The sequence below is a fragment of the Lolium rigidum genome, chromosome 7 (genome assembly GCF_022539505.1).
Source record: "Lolium rigidum isolate FL_2022 chromosome 7, APGP_CSIRO_Lrig_0.1, whole genome shotgun sequence".
Taxonomy (NCBI): Eukaryota; Viridiplantae; Streptophyta; class Magnoliopsida; order Poales; family Poaceae; genus Lolium; species Lolium rigidum.
The window spans coordinates 72,233,310-72,246,411 of NC_061514.1; the positions used below are offsets into that span (position 1 = coordinate 72,233,310).

At 42.4% G+C, this 13,102-nt stretch overlaps 1 protein-coding gene and 2 long non-coding RNA genes across 3 annotated transcripts; all 3 read left to right on the plus strand.

Annotated features, from left to right (window-relative positions):
• The first annotated feature begins 112 nt into the window (after window positions 1-112).
• Window positions 113-676, plus strand: LOC124677333. The gene is made up of 3 exons (XR_006994022.1): window positions 113-220; window positions 325-399; window positions 609-676. It is a non-coding gene; the product is annotated as an uncharacterized LOC124677333 (long non-coding RNA).
• Window positions 677-692: 16 nt separating this feature from the next.
• On the plus strand, window positions 693-2,887 carry LOC124671528. The gene is made up of 4 exons (XM_047207894.1): window positions 693-1,142; window positions 1,468-1,833; window positions 2,722-2,791; window positions 2,883-2,887. Exons 1-4 carry the CDS (start codon window positions 693-695, stop codon window positions 2,885-2,887), a joined length of 891 nt encoding a protein of 296 aa, XP_047063850.1.
• Window positions 2,888-2,934: 47 nt separating this feature from the next.
• Window positions 2,935-4,289, plus strand: LOC124677331. Its single transcript, XR_006994021.1, has 4 exons — window positions 2,935-2,991; window positions 3,069-3,130; window positions 3,727-4,097; window positions 4,258-4,289. It is a non-coding gene; the product is annotated as an uncharacterized LOC124677331 (long non-coding RNA).
• The last annotated feature ends 8,813 nt before the right edge of the window (window positions 4,290-13,102 follow it).

Below are 13,102 nucleotides of genomic sequence, written 5' to 3' on the forward strand. Positions count from 1 at the left end.
AATTCAGGTTATATTTGTTCTAGCCAAACAAACAGTGAAACTAGATCTTGAGGCTATAGAGACAATGCACGAGAAGGAGGCAACTAATACCGCTTGTCACGAAGATGATAGGGCAGATAAATCAAACTCGGATGAATATGATCCTTGGAATCCTCCCTATCCTCCATTTGTTCCTCCTGTTGGGGCGGACCCTAGTACGGCTATCAGTTTATCCTTTGAGGTGCAGTAACTAACTACCCTTTATGATATTTGTATGTTATTATGCTTCCTTTCCGGCCTAGTCATAGCTCTTGATGGTGACACATGCTCTCCCTCCCCTTTCAGTGGACAGATGAGAAAGATGCTGAACTTGGTGCCCACAGAGCATCCAGTATAATATTTCCAGACCGCACCCCTCAGGTTATCTGCCAATTGAGAAATCATCTGATTATAATTTATATTTTACGTTTGTCCTGCTGTATTTTTTGTGCGTGCAACTTCCTGATGGAACTTTTTGTTGTTGTCCTATAGTACATTGCACCAAGACTTGTTTTTTTTTTTTTTTTTTTTTGCTTTACTAATCTGTTAACTGATTTCCTTTCACCTCTTCTATTTAAATAAATGGATAGACGGTGAATCTTGCCTTCCACGATACATTGCACCGTTTAGTGCCCATCCTTGATAAGGATAGCGTCCAAGGGTTCCTCCGCTTTATGCAACGGTATGGGCGGGGAACACGGTGGGGTTCGATCATCACTCCAGAGGCTCTGAACCAGATGATAACGCAAAATGCGGTGCGATGTGTCAAAGTTGCCTTGGAGGGCCAGGCACCTGAGCTGGGTAGGTGCCGGGCCGGTCCCAATGTCATGACCCAGTATGGTTACTTCCCCCTCCATCGAGCTGCTGAAATGTTCTCCGTTGACATGATTGAGTTGCTCATTCGCCACGGTGCGTCGGCCAATCTACGAACAGCAGGTGCCGAGGTAATTGAGGGACTACTCCCACTCCATGTTGCAGTCGACAACACGTGCATGCATAAGTATCTGGAAGACAGTTTGTTCCCAAACCGTGAGGATCAGTATTACAATGAGCATCGGGATTGCAGTGAGGCAGATGCAAACTATATCTTCAGGCTCATCTATCTTTTGTGCCTTCCTGAAATGGTTTGTCTCACATCCTCACCCATAGCAAGTTCCTAATTCTGCTGTTCTGCAGCAGACCAAAAGTAACTGTCATATATCTCAAACCTCTGACAGAAATATACTTGAGAACTTTACTTAAGTATACACTTGTCAAAGTAAGGATTTTTTTGTGCTAGATCTCACTATTATTTTAGTCTCTCTAAGAGAACATCTTCAAGTTGCTAAAAAAAATCAAAATGTGTTCTTTTGGTTGCAACAGAGAACACGGTTTTAAGTCCAGAACTACCACTTGCATATAAAATCTAAAATCACTCAGTTCTTGCTCTATGTTGGTGGTTTTTTGCAGAAGATCTTTTTGGACACCACAAGGCTGGTCGCAAAATACACAGATAATCTACTGGTTGAGCTCTGGAACTACATAAAAGATGGAAAGCTTGCCCAGACAGCCATATTGCTCCTGGCTGCTCAACAACAAATCCGCATGGGAACTTCCCGCAAGAAAAAAGGAAATAGTAAACCTGATGGGTTTCCTACTATCTGTGAACGTATTTTGGATAACAATATTACCTTACAGTTGGAAAAAGGCCAAAATGGAATAGAACAGGAGCAAGTGGATGCAAAGATAAAACTTAATCATACCGCAATGATGCTTGTTCGTGTCATTTCAAAAGCTGGTGAAGACCTTGATTCATACATTCGAAATCATCTAGAGGTATCACATTGTTCGAAGTTGCAGTTATAGTGCCTTTATTTACTAAATTTGCATGCACTGATATATACTAAGCACTGTTTTTTAGTAATTCATGCATTAACCTGATCGATATAAAAATGTTAGAAATACTGTCACTTATTGAGATAAATAACAACATGTGTATTCTATCCAGAACAGGTTAGCATCTGAACTAAATGTTGTATGTGTAGTTCAGTTTACACAAATTTGGGAGTAGCGATAGCTCACCGTTCGCCGTTCGGAACCTTTCTGTGTGTAGGCTTTCATGTTCAGTTAGATAGCATGGAAAAGATCAAAATGTTCCACTTTTGAAAAATCAAAACTATAAAATTGAGGGTAATTTAGAAAACTATAAAAAATATAGTTAAGGAAAAAGTTGTGTTTTTATTCTACACCCACCCTATATCTTTTCAACCATATATTATTTTTATGTCACGTAAATTTTCTTACCCCGTAAGTCGAGAGGGCGTAAGAAAATTAAAGCAGACATGATATAAAAATGTTTTTCGCGTTGTGTAAAAAAATACGTAAATTTAGTGAGTTTTACGCTGTTATGACTCATATATTGCGTTTCTTATGTCGATTTTTTCGTGCTGGGTCAAAATAAACATAACTATTTTCATATCAAACATAAATTTTTAATGTAACAAAGTGAAAATATGTTTGGTGTAGAATAACTTTTATGCACCCTGGGTGTCAAATAGCGTTTCTATACATTCATATTAGAATATTATTTATGTTTCCAATTTTGTAGCTGTACTTCCCTATTTCCAATGCAAACATTTTTTTTCCTGTCATCTGAGTCATAACTAATTATGTGATGGCTCTCATGACCTAGTTTTTCTCTCACAAGTCAAAATTGTAATGCAGGTGCCCTACTTCATGCAGGTGCCCCATTTAGAGGTCCTCGAACGTGTTTCGTCGATTCTCAAGGATAATGGTTTTTGTCCTACTCGTGAATGCATAGACACTGGAAACCTGTACTCATTTGACCCACTCTTTCCATTCTTCAATGATTTATGGTTTTACAGTTTGAGAACTTTACATATGAATCAATTGATATGATCTTCTTTTGCACTCATTCTTGAAGCTTTCCTTATCATGATGTATTGTCCACTACGGATATACCGAGCAAACCTGGTATGTGTGTGTGTTGATTGATCTATTTGTCTGAAAATTTGAGGAAAAATCCCTAATTATTGTGTGATGGAAAACAGGGGAAAGAGCTTCAACCAGGGAATCTTTAGAAATGGATTATCTAAGTACAGTAAAGGATAAGGTACAGTTATCAAAATATTATATCATATCCAAAGATATGGATCAATTGATTCCCACGATCAAATTATAGTTAGGTGTACATATCAGTTGCATTGATCAGGCTGAATTGATCTGAACCTCAAGAGTTACTCCAATCTGTGATAGGATTCTTTAGTCTTAATGTAGCAAGTGTTACCTATAGAAACTTAATAATGCTCCATGAGAAAATTTGTTGTTTCTGTCCCTGTCTCTCTTGCGCTAAAATACAAATGGATATGTGAAACAGAGGAAACCGTGCATTGATCATAAGCCAATCTCTGGTCTCTACACGCACTACCAATGTAAAAAATGTGTACTGATTCTTAACATCTTGTTATGTTTCTGCCATGCAACATCCTAATTCGGCCACTTAATGTTTTATTTAAACACGCTGTATGCTATGCCTTGTAACTCAAATAAATCACAGTAAAAAATCTTATATTCTAAGTGGTAAGTATTTTTTTTAATAATCTCCAAATAACATGTAATATCTCAAGTGGGTGCTGCCTGCAGGTTACACTGAAATATCTGATGTTTTGATATTTTTAACATTCAGATCTTTACTGACATTTGAACCAGGCTACAAGAAAGAGAAAACCTAGACGATGGGAGCTCAAATTCGCCAGGAGAAGTTTCTTCCCATGGTGGAGGTCAGTATTGTCTGCCAGGTCCCCTGTCAAGGTGATCCCATCGAGATGGGTGCGTTCTACGAAAGACTTGGATCGTGAGAAAGCTTTGAAGAAACCAATTTCAGACTTGGACCGTGAGATAGTTTTGAAGAAAGCAACCACCCATGGGTCTGCTGCACCGATGGGCAGAGCTCCTCAAGTGGGATCTTATCATCAGCAAAGAATGCTGTTTGGTACAGCGGTTGTTTATCAACCTAGAAGGCTGTTTAGTACGGCGGCATTGGCACTCCTGAAAGTGCTGAAGAAAGTTTGAGTAGAAAGGTATGCCATGGGTGCCGGTTTTCTAGTTTGATTATCTGAACAAATATTTGTTCTGATGCACCTAAGAACTGAACAAATGTATAGAAGCTTGTAGATTTGTTCCTTCAGTTATATGGTCGAGTCATCTCATGGCCTGTTTTTTTTTTGTGTGTGCATGCAGGTGCCGGCTTGTAGAGTTGTGGTATATAGTAATCCTCCTGCAAATCTGGTTAACTATCACCCCCTGCAAGTTTTTCCCATGTTCTGATTATTGTTTTGCCAAGTGCATACATGAGATAAGCGTATCAGTCCTGAACTTATGTGCCTTGTCAGGCATGGCCAACACCACTACTACTTGTAGAGTATTTATCTATACTAGCAAAATGATCGGCACGGCGGCACGCCGCGCCAGTATGGTTGCTAGCTGTAGAAAGTTGGTGGAATAGCATGGATACACCACTTAGATTGTAATACTTCAAAGTATATTTCTGTATAATTTATACTATTTCTAAAGTATATATATTTCCGTATACTTTGCATCATTTAGAAGCGAATTAGACCAGAAAACATTTTGTATTGTTTTACATAATGTCAAATGTTACAGGGCACTAAAACTGAACATACACATATTCTAGTTCTTAAGGAAGTAACTTGTATGGCTTGAGGAAGTTGAAGGGAGGTTCTTTTTTTCTTCTACCAAAAGACTCGCCACAATAACTCTGGACTTCACACTGACAAATATTTGATTAAAAAAATCAACTGTTTTTGTTTGCACGTGTACTATAGATATGGTTGGCAATACTACATCAACCCGATATATTAATTCGTTTGGAAGCAACACGCCTGCAATACAAACATATCAAGGTACGTAGGTATCAGGTCTACATTTTCACAGTTTTCTCTGTACACATGTCTAGTTTCTAACTGTTAACGTTGATAAGGTATCACTCTGGGGCAACATATATCAAGACAACACTTCTGCTGCAAGAGAATGACAGCCCTTAAAACAAACATATACTAATATGTTGGCTACACAAATTATGAGCTCACCGACTTCAGATGTTAAAAGCCTCGATAATAAAGTGGTGCCAAAAGAAAGAAACGCGTGCCCAGGGATCCTGTCGACAACTAACAATACCACTTTGTAGGTTTTCACCAATATTCTAACAAACAGAAACACGGGATTATAAGTTAGACGGTTTTGTTTTCATGTTCTTCAGACTTTAATTAAAGGAACTGCACTGAGGTTTTGTTTAAACATTCACCAGGGGTGAGGATTCCCACCTGAATTTCATTCATTTCAAGCAATCAAGTTTCAGAGACACATGAGGAGAGGTGGTCAAGCCAGCATAGGGCGGCCTCTTTTTGAGTTCGATTGATTCTTAAATCGGCATATCCAAAAGAGGTTGTATTGGCTAGGGTGTGTGCAGCTGAATATGTCTCATTTATAAATCTCAAAGTGTTGCATAAGTCCCAAATCTTCCATACGATCGTGAGAGCGACCGAAGTCCTTACCAATGAGGGCAGGGTAGAGCTGGGAGGGTGGCTCCATATATATGTCATTTAACACTTGCAGCTGTGGAGTTAGTCCAGCCCGGTAACAAATCTTTGTTGTGGTAGGGCAGGTGAAGATGAGGTGATTGCAATCCTCGACAATGTTGGCGCATCTGGGGCAGTGTGCTGAGTCGATGATGCTCTTGTGGTGTAGATTAGCCCTGATGTTTAACCTGTCGATGTGGCGAAGCCATCAGGAGATTTTGATCTTGTTTGGGACTCGACGGCTACAGAGCAACTCGGAGTCAGCGTCTGCTGTCATGGGAAACTGCACTAAGTTCATGAGTCTGGTGGATCATGCCGTCTTCTATTTCGTTAGTTTGTGTTCAGATCGAGACCATCAATACTCCTGTCCACGCCTGCTTGTAGGATTTCCTGCCTACGTAAACAATAAAATTAATGTAACATGTGCTACCATATAAAATGGCTGAGAAAAGCTGAAGAAGGAGAAAGAACTGGACTGGAAGTGTGGCTCTAGTTGTTATCATTTAGTGTTCTCAAAAGGAAGCTAGTGTTCCCTTGATCCTACGAATAAGGGAAAATAATATCTGTACTCTGAAAGCAGGAACACGTAGACGACATCACAGCAGCCTTCTAACGAACATACATTCCCGATTCAATTTTTTCCTACACACCAGGCTGAACATCTTGTATCCAGTCCAATTCCTATCCTCGTTTTCTAGTAAGTTTAATTCTACTTGGCAGTCGAAATCTCAGACAATGTAGTGTGCGATGAACGGAAAGCATCAAAAAGAAATCCCTACTATACAAACTAACACCTGAATTATAAATACTGTGGACAGAGGTGAGGGCCTAACCTGAGGTAGAAGGAGACTGCAGGGAGGAATTCTCTCAGCTTAGGGTTACAGAGATAGAAGCACCTTATATAGGTTAGGACTGGGCTGGGCCAGATGGGCCACAAAAGAGAACAAGAAGACAGCCCAACAGATACACCAATCCAACACTCCCCCTCAAGATGGGTGATAAATGTCAATCATCCCCATCTTGGCACAGGCAAGATTACACTCCTTTGATCCTAGTCCTTTTGTTAAACAGTCTGCCACTTGTTGTCCTGATCTCACATAAGCCAATGAGATAATCCCTGCATCAATCTTTTCTTTAATAAAGAATCTGTCTATCTCCACATGTTTAGTTCGCTCATGCTGGACAGGGTTGTTTGCTATGTTTATGGCAGACATATTATCACACCACACTTTCAAGCTTCCTTGCCTTAAAAGTTTTAGCTCTCTTAGAAGGTTTCGTACCCACAACATTTCACCCAGGCCCTGTGACATAGGTCTGTACTCTGCTTCAGCTGTTGATTTCGAGACAACAGATTGTTTCTTACTTCTCCATGACACCAAATTTCCTCCAACAAAAACACAATACCCTGAGGTGGATCTCCGATCATCTAAGCAGCTAGCCCAATCTGCATCACAATATCCATCTACATTTAGGTGTCCATTACTTTTCAACCACAATCCTTTTCCCGGAGTGCCCTTCAAGTATCTCAAGATTCTTTGAGCTGCTTCCAAGTGTCCATCCCTCGGATCATGCATATAGCGACTCACTACACTCACTGCAAATGATATATCTGGTCTTGTGTGGCATAAGTATATTAGTCTTCCAACAAGTCTTTGATATTTCTCCTTGTCTATGGGTTCTCCAGACTCTGCTGTGATTTTATTATTTTGATCAATAGGGGTTGAAGCCACTCGGCAACCCAACATGCCCATATCATCTAAGAGATCCAATGTATACTTTCTTTGAGATAGTGATATCCCTTTTGACGATCGTGCAACTTCTATTCCAAGGAAGTATTTAAGTTTTCCCAAATCTTTCACCTCAAAGGCTTGACTCAAGCATCCTTTCAGTTTTGCGATTTCAACATCATCATCTCCCGTGATAATAATATCATCAACATACACAGCAAGGATAGTGATTTTCTTCTCAGAATGTCTGTAAAATAAGGTATGGTCTCCATTGCATTGACCATATCCCATGCCACACACCACTTGTCTAAACCTATCAAACCAGGCCCGTGGAGATTGTTTGAGGCCATATAGAGATTTCTTCAGTCTACATACCTTCCCTTTAGTTTCAGGTCTGACAAATCCTGGTGGCATCTCCATATACACCTCCTCTTGAAGATCACCATGCAGAAATGCATTTTTGACATCAAGTTGATGCAAGGGCCATCCGAAATTTGCTGCACAAGAGATCAATATTCTGACAGTGCTCATTTTTGCCACTGGTGCAAACGTCTCATCATAGTCAATGCCATAAGTCTGACTATATCCTCTTGCCACAAGTCTTGCATTATATCTCTCCACTTTTCCTTCTGCATTTTGTTTTACAGAAAAGATCCACTTACAGCCTACTGTATTCTTTCCTTTAGGGAGATCTGTCAACTCCCATGTTTTATTTTTCTTCAAGGCCTCTAATTCTTCCACCATAGCATTGCACCATCTTGGGTCCAACCTGGCTGCCTTCCAATCCTTAGGAACAGATACAGTTTGTAGTGAAGCAACGAAAGCCCGAAAAGAGGGTGACAATGCCTCGTAAGAAATATAATTTCCTACATCATAGTCATCATAACTCAGCCGCTTTGGGGGCCCAACTTTCCTTACCCCTTTCCTTATTGCAATTGGCAAGTCTAGGCTATTATTGGACTCAGTCTGAGATTGATTCTCCTCAGCAGAATCTACACTTGTGCTTCCTTGATTTTCAGGTCCAATGGGTTGCTCCCCCTGCCCCTTGTCTTGTTGCTCCTCCAGTGCATCTACTTGTTCCCTTTGTACTAGTCTTCTAGAATACACAAGTGGATTCTGCAACCATCTTTGTGTTGGTACGGGTCTAGGTGGTGTAGGTGTACCAGGAATTGCAGGACTCTCCGCAACAATAGGAATTTGTTGATGTTGATGTTGATGTTGGTCACCATCTTGCTGCTCTTGATCACCACCTTGCTGTTGCTCCCCCTCTTGAGCATCACCAAGATGGTCAAGCCCCTGGAACAAGCCACTAAGATCACTCTCACCGTCATAAAATGGTTCTGACTCGCGAAACGTAACATCCATGCTTACAAATGTCCTCCTGTCAGTGGGACTCCAACACTTGTAACCCTTCTGTCTGGAGGAATAGCCAATAAAGATACATTTGATAGCCCGATGATCTAGCTTGCCAACAGATGGTCTGTGATCCCTTACAAAACATGTACAGCCAAAGAGTTTGGGTGGTACAACAAAGTCATTGTTATTTAGAAGGAGTTGGCAAGGAGACTGCATACCTAGAATCTTTGAAGGCATTCTGTTGATCAAATACGTAGCAGTCATAACTGCCTCACTCCATAAGAATTTGTAAACATTCATGGTAAACATAAGAGATCGAGCCACTTCAAGAATGTGCCTATTCTTCCGCTCAGCAACTCCATTCTGGGGAGGAGTGTCAGGACATGAAGTCTGGTGCAGTATACCTTGCGAAGATAAGAAAGCAGCAAAAGGTTTGTTGATATATTCAGTACCATTATCAGTTCTGATCACTTGCACCTGAACATTGAATTGGTTTTTCACATAGGCACAAAAACTCTGAAAACAAGTGAACACTTCATCTTTGTGACGCATAAGATAAATCCAAGTCATTCCGGAATAGCAGATCAATAAAAGTCACAAAGTACTTCATGCCACTTACTGACACAACAGGACACGTCCATACATCAGAGTGCACTAACACAAATGGGGATACACTTCTGATCCCTCTACTACCATAAGAGGTTCTCGTATGCTTAGCATATTCGCATGCATCACAACATAATTTGGTTTTGTCCACTCCATTCATTACATCAGGAAAAACTCGAAACATTTTATCAAACGCCATGTGGCCCATTCGACAATGATGAACTAGTGCCATACTCTCCTTTCCTCCAACAATCGCAGCAAACACGGAACTAGCATCATGCCCCATCTTGTCACGATCTATGTGCCAAAGACCTCTATGCCTGGTTCCAGTCCCAATCTTCTTGCTGCTCTCCCTTTCCTGAATTAAACACATATATCTATCAACTATTATACGGTAGTCCTGCTGATCAATCAGGGCACTTAGAGATAGCAGATTTACTGGAAAGGCAGGAACATGTATAACTGATGACAATTTTATGTTGGATGTACATTGCACCGACCCCTCCCCTTTTATAGATTGTGCTGTGCCATCTGCTGTTTGGATAGTGCCTCTATGTGTGGGAGGATGTCGAGTATAAGAGTCAAACTCACTAATATTCCCAGTAACATGTTTGGATGCTCCATAATCAAGAATCCAATCTGAATTAGCATTATGTGTGGCTATAGAAACTCGATCAATATTACCTTCATCTTTGTAGACATAGTGAGCAAAGTTCCCAAAGGTTGCTTCATTTTGTCCTTCTTCCTTTGATTGTCCCTGAGAGGTACTGGTAGTTGGCTCGAAGGCTGCTGCCATATGTGCCTTGGGTGATATAGTGTGCTGCTGTCCACCACCCCTGCCATACTGTTGTCCATATGGCTGTCCACCACCTCTGCCATACTGATGTCCATATGACTGTCCACCACCTCTTCCATACTGTTGTCCACCACCTCTTGCATACTGCTGTCCATATGGCTGTCCACCACCTCTGCCATCACCTCTTCCTCTGTAGCTTCCTCTGCCATGTGTGTATCCTCCTCTCCCCCTACTGGGTGTAGCAAAGGAGGTACACTGATGCTTCAAGTGTCCCTTCTGTCCACAAGTATAGCAGTCTCTCATCTCTTGTCTCTCGGTAGTGTAGAAGGTCGGATGAGGGACAAAATCGCTTCCCTTTGTCATATTCAGACGCACTTCCTCTCTGGACATAGCTGCAATGGCTTCTTTGAGAGAAGGGGTAGTGGTTTGATGCAGTAAAGCAGCCCTTCTCCCCTCAAAATCTTGATTAAGGCCTTTCAAGAACTTCATGACTCGCCGACGTTCAATCCAGCTTGCAGCAGCACTCACACATTCCCCATGGGCAAGTTCCAGAGGGTCAACATGATCTAAGTCTCCCCAAAGATGCTGCAACTCAGCCACATATGCCATCACAGTTTTGTTTCCTTGTTGCAAGTCATGGACTTTATCCTCAATCTCAGCAATCAACATAATGTTCCCCTTTCCAGAATATAGATTTGATAGGGTGTCCCATACCTCTGAAGCTTTTGTGCGTGCCTCTACAGAAGCAACAATGTTAGGAACCAAAGAGTTAAGCAACCATGCCACAATCAGAGAATTTATGGCATTCCACTGTTTCCATTCCGGACTGGCCTTGTCTGTTGGTTCTGCAGCTTCACCACTCACACGTTCATCCAGCCCTTTCGAGTTCAAAATCAACAGCGCCCTCCTTGACCACCGGAGATAGTTGGTCACTCCTTCCAACTTGATTTCATTCGCCGGCAGCTCAAGTTTCTGACCGATGTTGGTATGGAGAACGATTGCTCCCCCTCCAGCAGATCCTCCTCCTCCATCTCCTTTGGTAGTGATAAGTTCTGCCAGCTTCTCCAGAGCCTTGGCCAAATCCCCGTTGTCCCCCATGCTTGACACCAAACTAACCTCTCAGAAACACCAAAGGGCTTACCCGCAGGATGCCCTCTTCATCTCCTTACTCGTCACTGCCTTCCCCTCCTTGTCGCCGCAGCAGCCTGCTTCCTTCCTCTTCCTCTTCCTCCTAGCTGCCACAGCAGACTAGGCTTCCAGATCGGCAGTCCTTCCTGTCGTTGCCCTCACTGCCCCTTGCTCTGATACCATGTGGACAGAGGTGAGGGCCTAACCTGAGGTAGAAGGAGGCTGCAGGGAGGAACTCTCTCAGCTTAGGGTTACAGAGATAGAAGCACCTTATATAGGTCAGGACTGGGCTGGGCCAGATGGGCCACAAAAGAGAACAAGAAGACAGCCCAACAGATACACCAACAGATATCCAACAAATACTAAGTAAATGGTACAGTTCTAGTACTTGGTTTTTGACATGGGTATACCCTTCGGGTACCCAATATTGGTATACCTGGATCGGCTCGGCCCAATATGAAGAAGGCCCAACAAGGCAACCCGAAGAAGTAGTCGACTAGGACTCTTGTAAAACCCTAGGCTGGTTGCATATATAAAGCTAGCCAGGGCACCCGAAAGAGAGGAGGCCGACAGATAGAGAATAGAGAGACAACATAGATCTGCTACGGCGGCACCCTGTAAATATACTTGTGTTCATATAGTGGATTGCTAGCAGCACGTAGGGATCCTCCACCGAGGGGACCCGAAGCTGGGTACGTCGTGTGCCTAATCTCGTCCCCGGAATCTCCATCGTCGCTCTTCCCGAAAACCCTAGTCTACAATACGTAGACATTGTCGAGGTGATCCCTCGTCAATTGGCGCCGACCGTGGGGAAAAGCGTCGACTGGATTTTGTTATCTGGGCGAGATCTCTCATCATCTTCAATCAATCGCTGGATCGCATCTGGTAACTCATCGGTGGCGACGCGTTCAGAAAATTTCACGTCAAAGTGGGATTGAGCCGGAGTCCAATACGGAAACGCGGAAGCACACGGCCGTGGCTGATTTTCTTTTGTACTCTAATCTCTCTTGCTGCTTAGTCTTATTCTATCTACAATTTTACGAGATCTAATCATCTAATCATCTGCACGTTGTTGTCTGGGCACACATCCGTGGATCTTTGAGCCATAAGAGTTCATTACAGTAAGATTGAGTGCCTCACATGGGCATGTCCCGATCAATGAGCTTGTCTCAAATTCATTGAAGCAAAAGCGATCGTATGATCAAGTCCCAAGGCGCAAAGAGGAACTACAAGTCAAGTATATAGATGCACGCGACTACAGGGACGATTAGCAGGGCAGGCGACACATCAAGTACAGGTTATGCTTTCTGGGCAGATCGAGCATGCACTAAGTATCATGATGAATTCAAGAAATATATACGTCCATCAGCGGCAGTTCACTCAATTCCCAAAGAGAAGAGAATTCCACGATGAAAAGAAGAGAGACCAAGTTGACCACGGCTGGTCCACTACGGCTTTGCCAACTTGCTTTGCCGTGTCGAGTATTTTTGACTAAACGTGGCATGACACAAGAAACATCAGGTGCTATATTTTCAGTTATTTATTTTTTGTAAAAATATATTTAGTCAAATATTTTTCGGCTCGTACTATTTACGCGCAGTTTTTTGCGCCGTAATATAATTGCAGCTCAAGAATAAGCTTCGACTACTTTGTTGTGTCAATCCCGTTTGCCATCTCGCGTTCGTCGTTGCGCACTCGACATCGCACACTCGCCACGCACGGGGCTCACCCGTCGAGGATCCATTACATCGACTGCGTCCTCTTCATCGACTACTCCTAGCCAGGCTTCGCGTGACCATATCGACTGCGTCCGCCGCATGACTTGCTTCCACGCCGGCTTCACCGCAACCGATAAAAAGCTAAGTGCTCCTTTT

Coding starts and splice junctions, on each gene's coding strand:
- LOC124671528 (XM_047207894.1), top strand. CDS start 693: ATGCAACGGTATGGGCGGGGAACACGGTGGGGTTCGATCATCACTCCA. Junction 1,143..1,467: donor TTTTGTGCCTTCCTGAAATG/GTTTGTCTCACA, acceptor GGTTTTTTGCAG/AAGATCTTTTTGGACACCAC. Junction 1,834..2,721: donor ACATTCGAAATCATCTAGAG/GTATCACATTGT, acceptor ATTGTAATGCAG/GTGCCCTACTTCATGCAGGT.